The 19,050-nt window shown below is 35.0% G+C and overlaps 1 protein-coding gene across 1 annotated transcript in view; it reads right to left on the bottom strand.

Moving 5' to 3' along the window:
- The window catches only part of KIAA1109 (KIAA1109 ortholog), a 203,056-nt gene that overhangs the window by 167,761 nt on the left and 16,245 nt on the right, over positions 1–19,050 (bottom strand). The window contains 4 exon segments of the mRNA XM_036852538.1: positions 7,128–7,192; positions 8,364–8,442; positions 14,551–14,667; positions 18,202–18,331. Coding sequence (XP_036708433.1) covers positions 7,128–7,192; positions 8,364–8,442; positions 14,551–14,667; positions 18,202–18,298 — 358 coding nt within the window. The 5' untranslated portion in view covers positions 18,299–18,331.

Raw genomic sequence — 19,050 nt, 5'->3', positions numbered from 1 at the left:
ATAGAGAGCCACCCATGTCCTCTGCCTGCCTTTTGTCTCTAGAAAAACTTTAGTCAAAGAATAAATTTAATCAAAGAAGTGAGAAAATGCAGAAAGAAAGGGAAATTGTCAAGCAAGACAAAATAATAATACTTTAGCCATTAAACAAAGTCAAGGACCTTTAGTTCTTCCTCAAGGACTACGGATAATATTCTGAGCCATGTCCTTTGAGCTGTTTTGCAGATACTGAAACCCCCATCAGGTGGAAGAAATTATCTGCATGCTGCCCACAAGCACGCAGACCCCAGACTGATTGGAACCAGAAGGCTGATGATGCTGACTCCCCATTACCTCACCACCAACCAATCAGAAGAATGTCCACAAGCTAATGACACTCTGCTCCTTGAACACTGTAAGATTCCTCACTACCCGCTCCAGGGTGGGACACACAGTCTTGAGGACATTAGCCCGCTGTGGCCCCCTTTGCCTGGCAAAGCAATAAAGCTATTTCTTTCTACTTCCTCCAAAACTCTGTCTCTGAGATTGAATCCGGCACCAGTGTACAAAGGCCTAATTTCAGCAACACATATATACAGCTTTTTTGGGGGGGAAAAAAGAAAGTTGGGGAATCCTACACTAGATTCTCCAGGAATTAGAAAAAGGTAGTAAATAAATAGTAAAAGGATATAAGATTGGATTCCTGTAACATTATTTACAAATGCCGTGACCTAAGGCAAGTATCTTAACCACCCTGAGCCTCATTTTTCTCATCTATAAAATGAGAATACCTCTACATACCTGTAGGATTGTTGTATACCATACATACTAGCTAGTTCCCTTGCCTTTGCAGGTCAAATTCTTACTAGTCATATAAATTATGTATTCACTTTTGATTTGTACTGAATTCTCTTCTTTTTAAATAATTTTTCATTTCATAATGTGACATAATGCTCATCGTAATAACAAAAGCAGCTCATCTCTATTGAACAGTTGCTATGTTCCAGGTACTGTTCTAGGCACTTTACTCATATAATCTCATTTAATCCTCACAACAACCCTGGCAGTCAGAGCCCAAGATTATATAACTAGGAAGTACACTAAAATCCAGGTCTCTAAATAGGTTCTTAACCACAAAACAAAATTACTTGTCAATTATATTAATAAATGTAATGACTATTTCAAAAGCAAAAAAGTTATTAATCCCTGAAAACAGAAATGTACAAAACGGGTCCAGTTATTTCTTTGCATTTTATAAAAAAAAAAACTGATCAATAGTCAAAACTTAAATGTAGTATTTAATTGTTAAATTCTGGTAACACTAGATTTCTCACTGACATTTATCTCTCCTGGAAATTTTAAAAGCAGTTTTTAGGTTTCATTCATTCTGATGACACTGGGAGTCAAAGGGAAAACTTTAATTTATACATAATTTAAGAAAGGTATAATCAACTGGCTCTTTTAAATCTTCTCTCTACATTAACACTGCTCTACCCTTGAAGGCAGAAATCTTCTCTTTCTCATACTCCTTGTCATCTAACAGTCACATAATGGGCTTCCCAAACTCATTTGTTAATAAAATACCCAATAGATAGAAGTATAGACATAAAAGGCTCTTAACAAGCAGTTAATTTACAGAGGAAAAAAATAAATGAATGTTGTAGAACAGCTTAAGTCTCCTGAGCAAACAGCTAATTGAGACTTCTTGTTTTCCAAAGGGAAATCAGAAAAAAGGCACTTATTTAATTATATAATTGGGACACATGTTATTTGCAGTAAAAAAATCTAAAGTGCAGACGTGCTGACAAAGCCTTGTAATACTTAGAATCGATACTTAGCACAAAGACAAAATAGTCTGCTGACCTTTTAAAAATTGTTCAGGGATTTTTTCCTTTATGTATTTAACAAACAAGATCTAGACGCTACAAATTTAAAAGTACTAGATTATATTAGGCTAAAACTTGTAAGCAACAAAATAACAGAAGGGGACATACTTTACCATCATCCTTTCACTTAACAGCCCAAGAATTCCTCTGGATAAGAAGGATGCATGCCTAGTTTGTCAGACTAGTATGAATTTAAACACTATGATATATCACCACATATTAAGAGGTAACTGGCCCTGCTATTTATTTTCCAAAAGACTCCCTTAAAGTTAAATATCCTAAAAATAAAGATTTTTGACTGATATCCTCATTAAGTGGCCTTTAGCCAACAACCATCTATAATAGATCACTAATTCATGACCTAGGGCATATTTTACAACAAACTCTATGGTAAACAAATTAGATGTGTTCTGTTTTCTCTTTTTTAAAGGGTTAAACTGGACAAGTGACAACTTTAAATCTGCTCTTGGCTTAAATTATCCCAACCAAGCTCTATGGCATAGTAGTTTCAGCACTTAACACACCACTTTTCTCCTAATAGAGCAGCTCTAAAACTTCCTAATGAAAATCTTGGTCCTACCCACCAATGGGGCCTATCTCCTTGGAAGGCTAGTGGCCATGTATCTTCTCAGGCACATGCCCCAGTTAGGCTTCTAAATTTTCCACCAAAAAACATCAATCATCTCTACTTCCTGCTTGGTTAACTGCCAAAGCACATGGATCTTCCCTTAATCAGCAAGAAGTAATATCCAGAATGTAAGGTCTTGCTACTGAATATAGCTCACTATTTTAACCTGTATTCCATAATATTGTCCAACTTTTTATCAAAAGCTTACTTTGCAGCCTATTCATTCCTCTACACTATATTCTATTGATAAATTCTGTCCCTTATAAATGCTAGACTAATAATGTACTTAGACCAAACTGCTTATTCCTGCACTGCTATTTGGCATTGTGTCTTTACCTCTGAAGGGTGTAACTGTGAGCACATTGTTAAGAATGTCATCCTTTACAACAGAGAATATCTTTTAAAAGCATAGGAAGAGAAACTTCTTTGACCGTTCACCAAAGCTGTGCTATTCATGAGCACATACATTTAAATTTTTAAATGTAGGTAAAACTATGAGCAAATAATTAGAATTATAAAAGTGATAACTGATAAAGTCCACCAACTTTTAACATCAGTGTAAAATGGAGGGGTGAAATCTTTTTTTCTACTGCAAACCACTGGCATAAAAAAAAATGAGAAAGAACAATTTAGAAAAAATAATTTAAATGTTATTCAATATTAAGAAAAACATAAAATATCCAAAAATTATGATAATATTTCTGTTCTACATTATGGACAATTACAGAGGGAGAGCAGAGACACAAATTTATGTTAACATTAAGAGTGACAAAAAGAATTCAAGACACAAAGAAATGACAGGGGAGAGCCAGTCAAGGAAGGGCTAATATTTGAGCTATTTATATTAGTCTTGGGTTATGCATCTCAAGTAGTGATTACATTTTTTTATATTATTTGAAATGACCTAAGTTCATATCACTCCCCTGCCCAAAAACCTTTCACGGCAGTGGCTGCCAGATGTTCAATATCCTCCATAACACAGCTTCCAAATTATCCCCTATTATTCCTTTACCTTATATTTACCACCAAATGGAGTTGTTAATTCCTAAACACACCCGTTTTCCAACCTTATTGCCACTGGTCAAACCAGTTATTCCATCTGAGCTACCCTCCCTTCCACTCCGCCTCTGCATGACACAATCCTACTCACTGTCATCATCAAGCATGCTGCCTAAGAGATGGAACTTTCACAACAGCCCTCCATCTACCATTCTGCTTCTTGACCAATGGGCAGAACTTTCAACATCATCAAACCATGAACCAGCTGGGACCACACCAAGTGGTCCATACCAAAGTTGGTATGGACCAACTTTGAAGATGGTTCTGAAGATGGTTCTCAGTATTTTTCCTCAACACACACTCATTGCTCCATTTTTTCTTTAATTACAATTGTTTGTATGCATGTATTCCCTCAAGTAGATTTGGATAGCACCTCTTTTTATTATCCCCCACTCCAACTTAACACAACCATCAGTAAAGTGAATTCAGAATAAAAATCTGTTCAATTAGGTAAAGATTTCTATCAAAAGTTACCTCTTTCCTAAAGAACTTGGGTCAGTTACTCTTGACCCTCATCCATGTGTTTTGGTGAATAGCAATCCACTTTAAGGAGATGTTACATTTCATGATAAAATGAATTATTTTCTTCAAAAAAAAAAAAAAAAAGACTATAAACAATTTAGGATGGTATTCCCCGTGTCAAAGAAAATTCTGAAATGGGCAATTGCAGTAGGCTTAGTTTAAGTCGTGCAGTTGCCTCTGGATACTGCAAAGGTCTTCATTCCTCCCCATAAGTTGTGATCAGTGTTTATCCATAAGAATCGCTAAGGAATCTTCTTGGGCCACATTTGACAAAGTTGTTTTATAAGAAGCACTAGACTGGAAGTTAGCAGACCTGGGTTTTTGTCCCCATTTTACCAGCTATAATCACAGTAGTTTCTGATTTTCCATCTGCCAAATGAGGGGTTTTGAGAACATTAATTGTTTCCAAATTGGTAACAGATTTTGAGAAAAATTCGTTGTTTCCTAACCGTGTTCCTTGGAATTCTGGGGTAAAGAGCATGGGGTGGAGGTGCCCTAAGGTCGAATGGGCTTCCTCACCCCACCACCCCCTACAGCTTTATCAGTTCACATGAACATTTTAAAACACTAAAAAAAAAAAAAAAAAAAAATTGGAATAAAATTCCTAATATAAATATACAAATAGGTTTTTTTAATCACAAACAAGCTATATAAATGAAGAGAACTTTTGTTTCAGCTCCATTGTAACCTTGTTAACAACAAAGCTTATGTTAACTAAACATGTAAAGAGAAAAAAAAAAGATTAAGTCAAAACAGCAAGTCACCTAACAAATAGACTACAAGATTAAAAGAAGCATGACGTGCTGAGGAAAAATATTCTCCTAAAGTAATCTATCTCTAAGGGACAAACTAGAGGGACTTTTCAAACTAAATCAGAGGCAGAAATACTGGGCCTGCACAAAGTTAAGTAAATGTGTTAGAAGCTGGGACTGAGCTCAAAGGAATTTGGCTCTCAGGAATGAGCTTTAACCATCTCTAAAGTGTAAGATGTCTTTACTTAACTGCCACCTTTAAGACTTACAAATAAAAAAAAAAAGTCAAGAAAATTCTCTCCACAACATTTAACATGGTTAACAGTGTAGGAAAGTGACTCAAAATTTTGAATTTATTCAGATTTCATAAGAAGTCAAAACTTAAAAGATTCCCAATGCACTAACATAATATCTAAAGAACACTTTTTTTTCCCTGTGAGAATGCTTCTAGTAAATGCTAAGAAAAGAGGTAAAAAGGTTGGTTTAACAACTGATATTCTAAAATCACAGACTAAAGACTGGTAATAACATACAGCCAGCCATTCTCAATCACAGATGAGAGATTGCAAAAAGCCTATTCCAAAGACCCACAGAATACTTTTATCATACGAAATCACTCAGCCTCTGTTCAAAATTATCTAATGTACAACTCTAATTTTTAGAAAACTTTTTCCAGACATGAAATTTGCCATTATTTCTTCTAATTATTCTGATTTCATTACCTCTTCAGATGTCAAATTGTAACCAACTAATGCCAACCTTCTCAAGGTAGAGTACATTATTACGTATTATATAGGAGGGGCAAAAGATACGTGGGAGCAAGGAAATGACAGTTTAAAAAAAGACTAAACAATGGTGAAACAATAGCAAAATCTAAAAGTAATTTAGGATAGCTCAAAGTTTTGATAAGTTTTAAAACTTTTGGAACTTTAAATCTATTTTCCTACACAAACAAGTTATATACGATGGTAAGATTCCTAGATGAGCTCACACACACACACACACAAAACCCAACATTTAATTGGAAAGTTCCAAAGTTATACATACAGAACCAACCACCATTTCAGGATCTCAATGGGGTGCCAGAAACAGAGGTCTTCATCGCTAAGAAAAGGTGGAGGGGTTTCATCCTCTTTTGACCTTACACTCCCAGGCCCCACTTAAAATCTCTGTAGTTATCAAAGTATGGTCCAGGGACCTCTGGGGAGATACTGAAACCCTTTCTGGAGGACCACAAAGTCAGAATTATTTTGATAGTATTATACTACGATGTTTGACTTTTTCTCATTCTCCCATGAGTGGACAATGGAGTTTTTTAAAGGCTACATGAAGTATATGGTACAACAGACTGAATATAAAAGCAGAGGTGAGAATTCAATTATCTTCCATTAGGATATTTAAAATATTAGTAAAATATAAAACAGTGTCACTCTTCTCACTAATTTTTTTGCTTTGGAAAAGTTATTCTTCATAAAGTTTGTTATTTATTTTAATATGTAATGGATTTATGATAGGTATTTTTAATGAAATAAAAATGTTTCTATAATGATCAGGCTTAATTTTGAATGCAGTAAATATTAATAGATATAACTTACATAAATAAAAGCTCTTTGGAATCCTCAATAATTTAGAACAATGTTAATAGGTTCCTGAGATCAAAAATGTTGGAGAATCAATATTCTAGAAAGTAAAGACAAGGTCTACTCTCCTTGAGGCCACTGGTGTGGTTAATGTAGAGAAGGAAGGGTACATTCACAGACAGGAACACCTACAGTTGTGAAATGAAGATTTGAGGACAATATTCTGAGAGAAAATTCTGATGATTAAAAAGCAGAACCAGAAGAGAGTCAAAGTCTGCATTTCCTCTTTTCTGCTCATCCTTACCATAGTAGATAAATGAGAATTAGTCACAATGTCATGTAAAAGTATAAATAAAGTCAAAGAAGCTGAAAAGTAAGAGAAGTGTCTTAGTAGAATGATTAAAGAGTACTAGGAAGGCCACTCTAACCACAGTATGGGATTAAGTCCATAGATGTAATAGGAGGTAAGGGTGGAAATGTGGGTAAGGGTCATACTGAGAATAACCCTAAATAAATAATAGGCTAAAGAAACTAAATTTAACCATGCAAGAGGAAAGCTGCTGAAGGATTTTTAGCCAAGGGGTATTAAAATCAGTTCTGTAAACTCCAAAGCTTTTTAAAATACTTTTATCTATTACAAAATGTGAGACATTCCAATATCTACAAATGAAAATTCTGATTATATGATTGAAGATTTCAAACACATGAAAAAATGAAAGCTCACCATGTTGCTTCTGCTTTGGGTTATACATTTTCCACCACCGAAAAATTATAAATCCATCCTGAATTCTAAGAAAGATAAATTACAGAAATGAAAGCTTAAGTAACAATTTACTTAACTCATTTCTTAATTAGTTATTATAAAAGGCAGGCAATTGATAATAAGGAAATACACAAAATTTTCAACAGGACACTAGCATACCAAGATGTTTCATAATCTTCCAGTTAAGAAAGGAAAAGAAGATCTGCAAAGCTCTTAGATTCTTCTATTTAGGTAAACTGTAATACCAGATTACATTTAACAGGAAAATAAAGTGTCAACAGAAAAAACTTTTTCTTTTTTAAATTTAAATTTTTAATTTTTAAAATTTAAAAAAGGAGTTAAAATTATATAAACTAAAAGCCAAATCTTCAAATGGGGATATTAGCATACTAAGGGAAAACATTTAAAGATTTTCTTTCACTTCAATAATGATACAACACTTCATATCCCAGAAGGATGGAATTATAGCCTAACTTTTACTTTTTACTTTTAACTTGGAGATAATTTTAGACTCACAAAGAAGTTACCTCTCCGTTATAAGTGAGGTATGAGGGCTGCCAAACCCTAGCACCTCTCAACTAATTCCATATCTTCAAGTTTTATCTAAGTAACAAATTTTAAGCAAATCACAAAAATAAGAGTAAGCTTTTCTTTCAAGGCTTATAGAAGACAGAATATATCAAACATATGAACTATCATTGCTTATTATATTCAGATTTCATTTCCTCCTTAAGGTAAAATTAGAAATGCTAATAAATGCTAAATAATTCTAAAACCTGACTATCTATACTAAGGAACTAATGGATGAGAGTTATCAACGTCTCCGATCCTTGCTTACATAACAAATGACCACAATGAATTCTACAACAAAAATGGTCAGGTAATCTAGTGGCTCAATTTTTAAAACTAGGGATGATATAAGATTATTCATTTCCATAAGCTGCTATTCAATAATATTTTGCCAGCTTAAACCTTAGCTAAATTAATCCACTGATAGAAACATTTAAAAAAATCAATTCACCAAGTATGAGTCACTGAAGAAAATGATTTTTAATTTATGATTTTATTTGAAAAGGCCAACATTTCTAATATGAAAAAGCAAGTCATATTCAATACAGTATCATAATCAAAAAAAATTTTGTAATATTTCAAATTTGCTTAAGATGGGTCCTCATTTATTTATTTATTTATTCTTACCTAATAGACATGTCTTCTGTAATGTAATAGATTTCACGAACCATGACTTTTCCAGAAAGAACAGAGAAAGAAAAGGAGCCTGTTGTAGGAAAAAAATAACAGCAATTAATGTAATTGTTTTGAAAGACAGTAGAGCCCTTAAAGCTTTAAATGCTCTTCACATTCAATTTACTCAATAATTAAATGTTCTCTCCCTACTCCCTTCCTGATATCCTTAAAGCCTTACTAACCTTCTAACATTTTTCCCTCAAATATAACAAAAAGTGCCATATATATCATCACTATGAACTGAGCTACTAAATAACTATATGAGAACATTAGTTTAAACAACTGCTTCCTATGGATAATTCCCTTAATTAGGCACAGCCATTAAATAAACCCAAAGCAGTGCAGAGGGCAGACAGCAGAAGCAAAAAGAACTACAATCCTGCAGCTTGTGGAACAAAAACCACATTCACAGAAACACAGACAAGATGAAAAGGCAGAGGGCTATATACCAGATGAAGGAACAAGATAAAACCCCAGAAAAACAACTAAATGAAGTGGAGATAGGCAACCTTCCAGAAAAAGAATTCAGAATAATGATAGTGAAGATGATCCAGGACCTCGGAAAAAAAATGGAGGCAAAGATCGAGAAGATGCAAGAAATGTTTAACAAAGACCTAGAAGAATTAAAGAACAAACAAACAGAGATGAACAATACAATAACTGAAATGAAAACTACACTAGAAGGAATCAACAGCAGAATAACTGAGGCAGAAGAACGGATAAGTGACCTGGAAGACAGAATGGTGGCATTCACTGCCGCGGAACAGAATGAAGAAAAAAGAATGAAAAGAAATGAAGACAGCCTAAGAGACCTCTGGGACAACATTAAACGCAACAACATTCGCATTATAGGGGCCCCAGAAGGAGAAGAGAGAGAGAAAGGACCCGAGAAAATATGTGAAGAGATTATAGTCGAAAACTTCCCTAACATGGGAAAGGAAATAGCCACCCAATTCCAGGAAGCGCAGTGAATTCCATACAGGATAAACCCAAGGAGAAACATGGGCCGAGACACATAGTAATCAAATTGGCAAACATTAAAAACAAAGAAAAATTATTAAAAGCAGCAAGGGAAAAACGACAAATAACATACAAGGGAACTCCTATAAGGTTAACAGCTGATTTCTCAGCAGAAACTCTACAAGCCAGAAGGGAGTGGCATGATATACTTAAAGTGATGAAAGGGAAGAAACTACAACCAAGATTACTCTACCCAGCAAGGATCTCATTCAGATTTGATGGAGAAATCAAAAGCTTTACAGACAAGCACAAGCTAAGAGAATTCAGCACCACAAAACCAGCTGTACAACAAATGCTAAAGGAACTTCTCTAAGTGGGAACACAAGAGAAGAAAAGGACCTACAAAAACAAACCCAAAACAATTAAGAAAATGGTCATAGGAACATACATATCGATAATTACCTTAACGTAAATGGATTAAATGCTCCAACCAAAAGACACAGGCTTGCTGAATGGATACAAAAACAAGACCCATCTATATGCTGTCTACAAGAGACCCACTTCAGACCTAGGGACACATACAGACTGAAAGTGAGGGGATGGAAAAAGATATTCCATGCAAATGGAAATCAAAAGAAAGCTGGAGTAGCTATACTCATATCAGATAAAATAGACTTTAAAATAAAGAATGTTACAAGAGACAAGGAAGGACACTGCATAATGATTAAGGGATCAATCCAAGAAGAAGATATAACAATTATAAATATATATGCACCCAGCATAGGAGCACCTCAATACATAAAGCAACTGCTAAGAGCTATAAAAGAGGAAATCGACAGTAACACAATAATAGTGGGGGACTTTAACACCTCACTTACACCAATGGACAGATCATCCAAAATGAAAATAAATAAGGAAACACAAGCTTTAAATGACACAATAGACCAGATAGATTTAATTGATATTTATAGGACATTCCATCCATAAGTAGCAGATTACACGTTCTTCTCAAGTGCGCATGGATCATTCTCCAGGATAGAGCACATCTTGGGTCACAAATCAAGCCTCAGTAAATTTAAGAAAATTGAAATCATATCAAGCATCTTTTCTGACCACAACGCTATGAGAATAGAAATCAGTTACAGGGAAAAAAAACGTAAAAAACACAAACACATGGAGACCAAACAATACGTTACTAAATAACCAAGAGATCACTGAAGAAATCAAAGAGGAAATCAAAAAAATACCTAGAGACAAATGACAATGAAAACACGACCATCCAAAACGTATGGGATGCAGCAAAAGCAGTTCTAAGAGAGAAGTTTATAGCTATACAAGCCTACCTCAAGAAACAAGAAAAATCTCAAGTAAACAATCTAACCTTACACCTAAAGGAACTAGAGAAAGAAGAACAAACAAAACCCAAAGCTAACAGAAGGAAAGAAATCATAAAGATCAGAGCAGAAATAAATGAAATAGAAACAAAGAAAACAATGGCAAAGATCAATAAAACTAAAAGCTGGTTGAGAGGATAAACAAAATTGATAAACCATTAGCCAGACTCATCAAGAAAAAGAGGGACAGGACTCAAATCAATAAAATTAGAAATGAAAAAGAAGTTACAACAGACACCGCAGAAATACAAAGCATCCTAAGAGACTACTACAAGCAACTCTATGCCAATAAAATGGACAACCTGGAAATGGTGGACAAATGGACAAATTCTTAGAAAGGTATAACCTTCCAAGACTGAACCAGAAAGAAACAGAATATATGAACAGACCAATCACAAGTAATGAAACTGAAACTGTGATTAAAAATCTTCCAACAAACAAAAGTCCAGGACCAGATGGCTTCATAGGTGAATTCTATCAAACATTTAGAGAAGAGCTAACACCCATCCTTCTCAAACTCTTCCAAAAAATTGCAGAGGAAGGAACACTCCCAAACTCATTCTATGAGGCCACCATCACCCTGATACCAAAACCAGACAAAGATACTACAAGAAAAGAAAATTACAGACCAATATCACTGATGAATATAGATGCAAAAATCCTCAACAAAATACTAGCAAACAGAATCCAACAACACATTAAAAGGATCATACACCACGATCAAGTGGGATTTATCCCAGGGATGCAAGGATTCTTCAATATATGCAAATCAATCAATGTGATACACCATATTAACAAATTGAAGAATAAAAACCACATGACCATCTCAATAGAAGCAGAAGAAGCTTCTGACAAAATTCAACACCCATTTATGATAAAAACTCTCCAGAAAGTGGGCATAGAGGGAACCTACCTCAACATAACAAAGGCCATATATGACAAATCCACAGCAAACATCATTCTCAATGGTGAAAAACTGAAAGCATTTCCTCTAAGATCAGGAACAAGACAAGGATGGCCACTCTCACCACTATTATTCAACATAGTTCTGGAAGTCCTAGCCACAGCAATCAGAGAAGAAAAAGAAATAAAAGGAATACAAATTGGAAAAGAAGTAAAACTGTCACTGTTTGCAGATGAAATGATACTATACATAGAGAATCCTAAAAATGCCACCAGAAAACTACTAGAGCTAATCAATGAATTTGGTAAAGTTGCAGGATACAAAATTAATGCACAGAAATCTCTTGCATTCCTATACACTAATGATGAAAAATCTGAAAGAGAAATTATGGAAACACTCCCATTTACCATTGCAACAAAAAGAATAAAATACCTAGGAATAAACCTACCTAGGGAGACAAAAGACCTATATGCAGAGAACTATAAGACACTGATGAAAGAAATTAAAGATGATACCAACAGATGGAGAGATATACCATGTTCTTCGATTGGAAGAATCAATATTGTGAAAATGACTATACTACCCAAAGCAATCTACAGATTCAATGCACCCCCTATCAAATTACCAATGGCATTTTTTACAGAACTAGAACAAATCATCTTAAAATTTGTATGGAGACACAAAAGACCCCGAATAGCCAAAGCAGTCTTGAGGGAAAAAAATGGAGCTGGAAGAATCAGATTCCCTGACTTCAGACTATACTACAAAGCTACAGTAATCAAGACAATATGGTACTGGCACAAAAACAGAAACATAGATCAATGGAACAAGATAGAAAGCCCAGAGATAAACCCACGCACCTATGGTCAACTAATCTATGACAAAGGAGGCAAGGATATACAATGGAGAGAAGAAGTCTCTTCAATAAGTGGTGATGGGAAAACTGTACAGCTATATGTAAAAGAATGAAATTAGAACACTCCCTAACACCATACACAAAAATAAACTCAAAATGGATTCGAGACCTAAATGTAAGACCAGACACTATAATCCTCTTAGAGGAAAACATAGGAAGAACACTCTTTGACATAAATCACAGCAAGATCTTTTTTGATCCACCTCCTAGAGTAATGGAAATAAAAACAAAAATAAACAAATGGGACCTAATGAAACTTCAAAGCTTTTGCACAGCAAAGGAAACCATAAACAAGATGAAAAGACAATCCTCAGAATGGGAGAAAATATTTGCAAACGAATCAACGGACAAAGGATTAATCTCCAAAATATATAAACAGCTCATGCAGCTCAATATTAAAGAAACAAACACCCCAATCCAAAAATGGGCAGAAGACCTAAACAGACATTTCTCCAAAGAAGACATACAGATGGCCAAGAAGCACATGAAAAGATGCTCAACATCACTAATTATTAGAGAAATGCAAATCAAAACTACAATGAGGTATCACCTCACACCAGTTAGAATGGGCATCATCAGAAAATTTACAAACAACAAATGCTGGAGAGGGTGTGGAGAAAACGGAACCCTCTTGCACTGTTGGTGGGAATGTAAATTGATACAGCCACTATGGAGAACAGTATGGAGGTTCCTTAAAACACCAAAAACAGAATTACCATATGATCCAGCAATCCCACTACTGGGCATATACCCAGAGAAAACCATAATTCAAAAAGACACATGCACCCCAATGTTCATTGCAGCACTATTTACAATAGCCAGGTCATGGAATCAACCTAGATGCCCATCGACAGACGAATGGATTAAGAAGTAGGGTACATATATACAATGGAATATTACTCAGCCATAAAAAGGAACGAAATTGAGCCATCTGTTGAGACATGGATGGATCTAGAGACTGTCATACAGAGTGAAGTAAGTCAGAAAGAGAAGAACAAATATCATACATTAACGCATGTATGTGGAACCTAGAAAAATGGTATAGATGAACCGGTTTGCAGGGCAGAAGTTGAGATACAGATGTAGAGAACAAATGTATGGACACCAAGGGGGGAAAACCACAGTGGCGTGGGGATGGTGGTGTGCTGAATTGGGCGATTGGGATTGACATATATACACTGATGTGTATAAAATTGATGACTAATAAGAACCTGCAGTATAAACAAACAAACAAACAAACAAAAAACCCAAAGCAGTGACTAATTCACCATTCTCCTCCATTAATTTGGGTGACCCCAGGAACCAGTCATTGCCTCAAATTAATGAAAGACTACTTACGTTTGAGAGAAGTTTTATTTTTGACCACTAAGAGGTACTCAACTCTAAGGAAGATCAGAAACATTCTATTTGCTGACCCTTCACCCCTCTTTCCCAGTGGTTTAGGGCTTTCTAAGGCATATAACTTCCTAATACACCCTCCTATCTATTTGCAAACTTCCCATTTATAAGTAGTCAAGCTAAATTAATAAAGAAGGCTACAAAATGAAATACACAAGATGATTCCACTTACAGTTATAGATTTTTTAGGTATCAGTTTAAAAATAAACAGTAAAACTTCATCAAGCATTAGAAATTTTCTTTGGATAGTAGGACCTTAAGAAACTTCTAGTTCCATATTTTATATGTCTAGATTTTTCAAATTATTTTAATGATTATCTCTTATACGCCAAAAAAAAAAAAAAAACACTTAGAAACACTTTAAGAAATAAGAATGAGGTAAAGGACATAACCAAGTGGTAGTTCAACTCTACTTGAACTATATGCTATATAAGAGGAATTCCAGTTAGATTAGTTTAACTTTCATAAAACAAAGGTAAATTTCTAAAGCTACTATCTGTTTATAAAATACATATTTACAATATATATCTCAAGATTACACAGAAGAAAAAAATTACTCAAACTTACCAATATGGATATAGCCATGCTTGTATAATCTGTTAAGAACCAGTGTTAAAATAAGACCAACATTCCGAGAATTATAATACGTGAGATAAATAATCCATCCACAGGACAAAATGGTAGCTGTTGGGAGAAAAAAAATGCAAAAAAAAAAGGATCTCACTATATGTATCCTTCAATCATCTTAATATCTCAATAAAAATTTGTGAAAGATCATTTATCATGTTCAGAAATGAGAGGATTTACTTCCATATGGTAAAATGTCCTCTTACAATTTAATACTTGAATTTTCAAAACCAGAAGTTGATTCTTTATCCAACTTTCTTCATTCTCTTTAAGTCATTAGCCAGAAAAACACAGATTTCAATCCGATGAAGTAAAGCAATGTTTCAAGTAAAACTGCTTTCCTTTTTTTCCTGTTTCCTTTTTCACTCCTTTGTACTGTTTTAGTTATTAAACATACACAAAGATGTTCTGAGATGAAAAAGCCCATATTTCTGAATATTATGAAAAAAAAAAACTACCTTTATTAGGCTAAAAGCTCACTCCTAATACAGTCCACTTAAAAATAAAGAAAACTGGGCTTCCCTGGTGGCGCAGTGGTTGAGAATCTGCCTGCTAATGCAGGGGACACGGGTTCGAGCCCTGGTCTGGGAAGATCCCACATGCCGCGGAGCAACTAGGCCCGTGAGCCACAACTACTGAGCCTGCGCGTCTGGAGCCTGTGCTCCGCAACAAGAGAGGCCGCGATAGTGAGAGGCCCGCGCACCGCGATGAAGAGTGGCCCCCACTTGCCACAACTAGAGAAAGCCCTCGCACAGAAACGAAGACCCAACACAGCCAAAACTAAAATAAATTAATTAATTAAAAAATAAAGGGAAATAATTTTTTAAAAAAAATAAAGAAAACTGATGTTTTTTTTACATCATAGAAAAGTCACTTTTTTTAAAAAATAAATTTATTTATTTTATTTTTGGCTGTGTTGGATCTTTGTTGCTGCGCACGGGCTTTCTCTAGTTGTGGCGAGCGGGGGCTACTCTTCGTTGTGGGGTGTGGGCTTCTCATTGTGGTGGCTTCTCTTATTGTGGAGCACGGGCTCCAGGCGTGCGGGCTTCAGTAGTTGTGGCACATGGGCTCAGTAGTTGTGGCTCACGGGATCTAGAGTGCAGGCTCAGTAGTTGTGGCACACGGGCTTAGCTGCTCCACGGCATGTGGGATCTTCCTGGACCAGGGCTCGAACCCGTGTCCCCTGCACTGGCAGGTGGATTCTTAACCACTGTGGCACCAGGGAAGCCCGAAAAGTCACTTTTTAAAAAAATCAACAGTCTCTGCTTTTAAAGTACTATTGGAAAGAAGTGACAATTTTAACCTACTTCAAGATATATCTATATTAAATAGGCCACCAAATACTATTTTGCTGCAATTGATAAGACAATAACTTACTTTTAAAGAACACCAGTAAATATTACTACAGTAAATGATATTCTAAATTTGATTATGAATTTTTCATGAAAAGTTTATGGTCACCTATAAAATTTATAATATTCCCAAAAAACCTAGTTCATAAACATACAAAACGCAAAACACAAGAAAGTATTTTTCAATAAATTTTCTTTTACTTATCCGTTTAAATAGTATAACTATTTTCTAGATTAAGACAGTAATATAAAGCAATTTAATATGTATAACCTTTTAGCAACATCATATTAAGTTCGTAAAATTTTTAAAAAATTATTTAACATAGATAAAACAAAGCAGTCACTGAGAGTCAAAATACAACATTCCTCAAGGTAGCTTAGATTGACGGTAATAGCTTTGAGGTAGCAAGTGCTATGATTTGACCATAAAAATTATTTCTAGAACAATTCTTTTGAACACTTATTTTGATGGTACAACATTGTTTTAAGCTTAAAGTCATTTTGCATTAATTTTTACTGTAAATCACTGTGTGAAGAGCAGGTAGTTACGGGCCCTTCACAAAGGCAAAAGGTATTTGCTGAGAAAGTACGCTTCTTTCCCAGAGAGTAACCACCTGAGGATTATGGCCTTTTCATTGAATCATGTCCCTCCATCCCCTTCAATAGCGTAAGGCCATTAGTAAAACAGAGGGATTAAACAATCCCTCAAGTTTTTTCTGGTCGTTGCTATTATTTTCACCTTAAAGAAAGGAGCTGTATACAATGTGAAAATGAGAAATTCAAGGTGACAGAAGGGGTACATAGGAAATAAGAAAGAATTCTGCCGGAACTTCCCTGGTGGTCCAGTGGGTAAGACTCCACGCTCCCAACACAGTGGGCCCAGGTTTGGTCCCTGGTCGGGAACTAGACCCCGCATGCATGCTGCAACTAAGAGTCCGCATGCTGCAACTAAAGATCCCGTATGCCGCAATGAAGATCCCGATTGCTGCAACTAAGACCCAGCACGGCCAAAATAAATAAATAAATGTTAAAAAGAAAAAAAGAAAGAATTCTGCCTTTAAGTAAACTAAAAGGCAATTTTCAATGCTGCTTCTATGAAGTTATATTTCATAGTACTGCTTTGCATTTCATTTTACTTTTAATTTTTCGTTAATGATAATTTACAGTAGTTCATGTTTGTCAATTAGGAAAAAAAAAACTTGAAGTTGAAATGGTAATCCAATCCTACCTACAAATCATGAATCATTATAATTCCCTTTATATACACTTCACCTCTACCGTAACCCTACCATGCATCCTGCAGTGTCATGAAAGAAGCATAAGCCTGCACTCAGAAAAAAAGAGCTGTGTAACCTGTGTAAGTTAATTAATCCTTACGGGCCTCAATTCCCCGACATGTTAATAGGAAAATAACACCTACCCTCATAAGTCTGCTGTGAGCATTAAGTGAGACAACATATGCAAAATGCCTGGGGCATGTGGCACACATAGGATGCTCAATAAATATTACCTCAATAAATATTACCATTACCCTCCCTTTCCTCTCTCACCCCATCTTACCCTTCCTATTTTCCTCTCTGTATCTTTCTAATTCCCATGCTAAAATTCAAATCAAACACCATTCTTCCACAAAACATCCTGGGCAGTAACAGCCTACAGTAATCTCTCCCTTCCTTGGTATTTTATTTGTATTTCTCCTTCTTATTTGTTCATACTCATTCATTCACTCGTATTTCTTCCCTCTCTCCGCAATTTAAGCATACACTGCCTTGTATTATTTGTGTACACCTAGAAAAGTTTGGCAATATAAGACAAAAAAACTTATTACTGGAAAAGCCCACTGTCAAGTGCATAAAGAGTGAGGAAAGAGATGAGAAGATTAATTAGGCAAAAACATATTTACCACGAGGATTTATCACTTTTATAATAAAACAAAAGTGTTTGCTTATATGTTGGGATGGGGAATGGAAGAGCTGATCTGAAACAGGAAAGATAAGGTATGTCTTTCTTCTCATCCCACTTCTCTTAAGTCAGACAAGGAGGCAGTCTAAGGAAAATAGCCTTCCAGAGCAGTTTCCAGAGCAAATATTCATAGAAGCATAGATTAAAATCTTCTCCCCCAAAAATAAACAAATGGTAGTGTAAGCATTCTAACTTCAGTCAACCACTGCTTAAAATGTGGCAGTTTTTAATCCACACACAAAAAACAATAAAGTACAAGAAAATATATTCTACTTACCAACAAGAAGCCAAACAACGTTGGAATTGTGTTCTGTAAGAAAATCTTCCAATTGAGTGATACTAGGAACAATACTCTCATTCTTCCTTTGATCCATTACTTAAGTTTTTCCAGAATAGCATCTAAAGGCCTGAAAGAGTTCAAAGGTTAAATTCAGAACTTAATCTATGTAAGGGGAAAATCAGGTGAATTTAATAAATGTGAAAGTTTATTAAATCATATTCTGCTTTCTTCAATAAGAATGCAAAAATATAACAAACAACAAACATGTCCACATTTCTACATAAAATATAAAACAATGTATCATATTTTTAATGTCCTGATTTCACCATTCTAAGTATGAATAGAGACTCAGGTTCATTTACTATACTCTGGCTCAAAATAAGAGGGACATAATTATTCTTAAATCTAATCTAAGATATTTATCTCAACAATAAAGGAGTAAGTATTAATCATCTACACTAGACAAATTCACCTAGACTTGTCCTAAAAACTGCTACTTAATAATAATATATTTATATATTAAGTTATATTAATCCTTCTTAACCTCTATCAGCTGTGTATTCCCATTATTCCATGGAGAAACAATCTTCCTAGTTTAGATTCACTCTGGATAGTTCAGACAGTAAGCAGATCTCCTGCTACCGGATGCTCAGGATAAATTACAACATATGTCAAATTGTGATCAGACATGAAAAATGTATGTGTATGTGTGTGTGTATGCAAGAGTGTGTGTGTGTGTGTGTGTGTGTGTGTGTGTGTGTGTACGTACTGAGAATGAACAAAAAGTGAGGAATGAAAGTTCTGATTTTATGATCTAAGAAACAAGAAAATTATCCCTCTGATAAT

This window comes from Balaenoptera musculus, chromosome 5, assembly GCF_009873245.2.
Source record: "Balaenoptera musculus isolate JJ_BM4_2016_0621 chromosome 5, mBalMus1.pri.v3, whole genome shotgun sequence".
NCBI lineage: Eukaryota > Metazoa > Chordata > Mammalia > Artiodactyla > Balaenopteridae > Balaenoptera > Balaenoptera musculus.
This window is presented reverse-complemented; position numbering and strand designations above follow the sequence as displayed.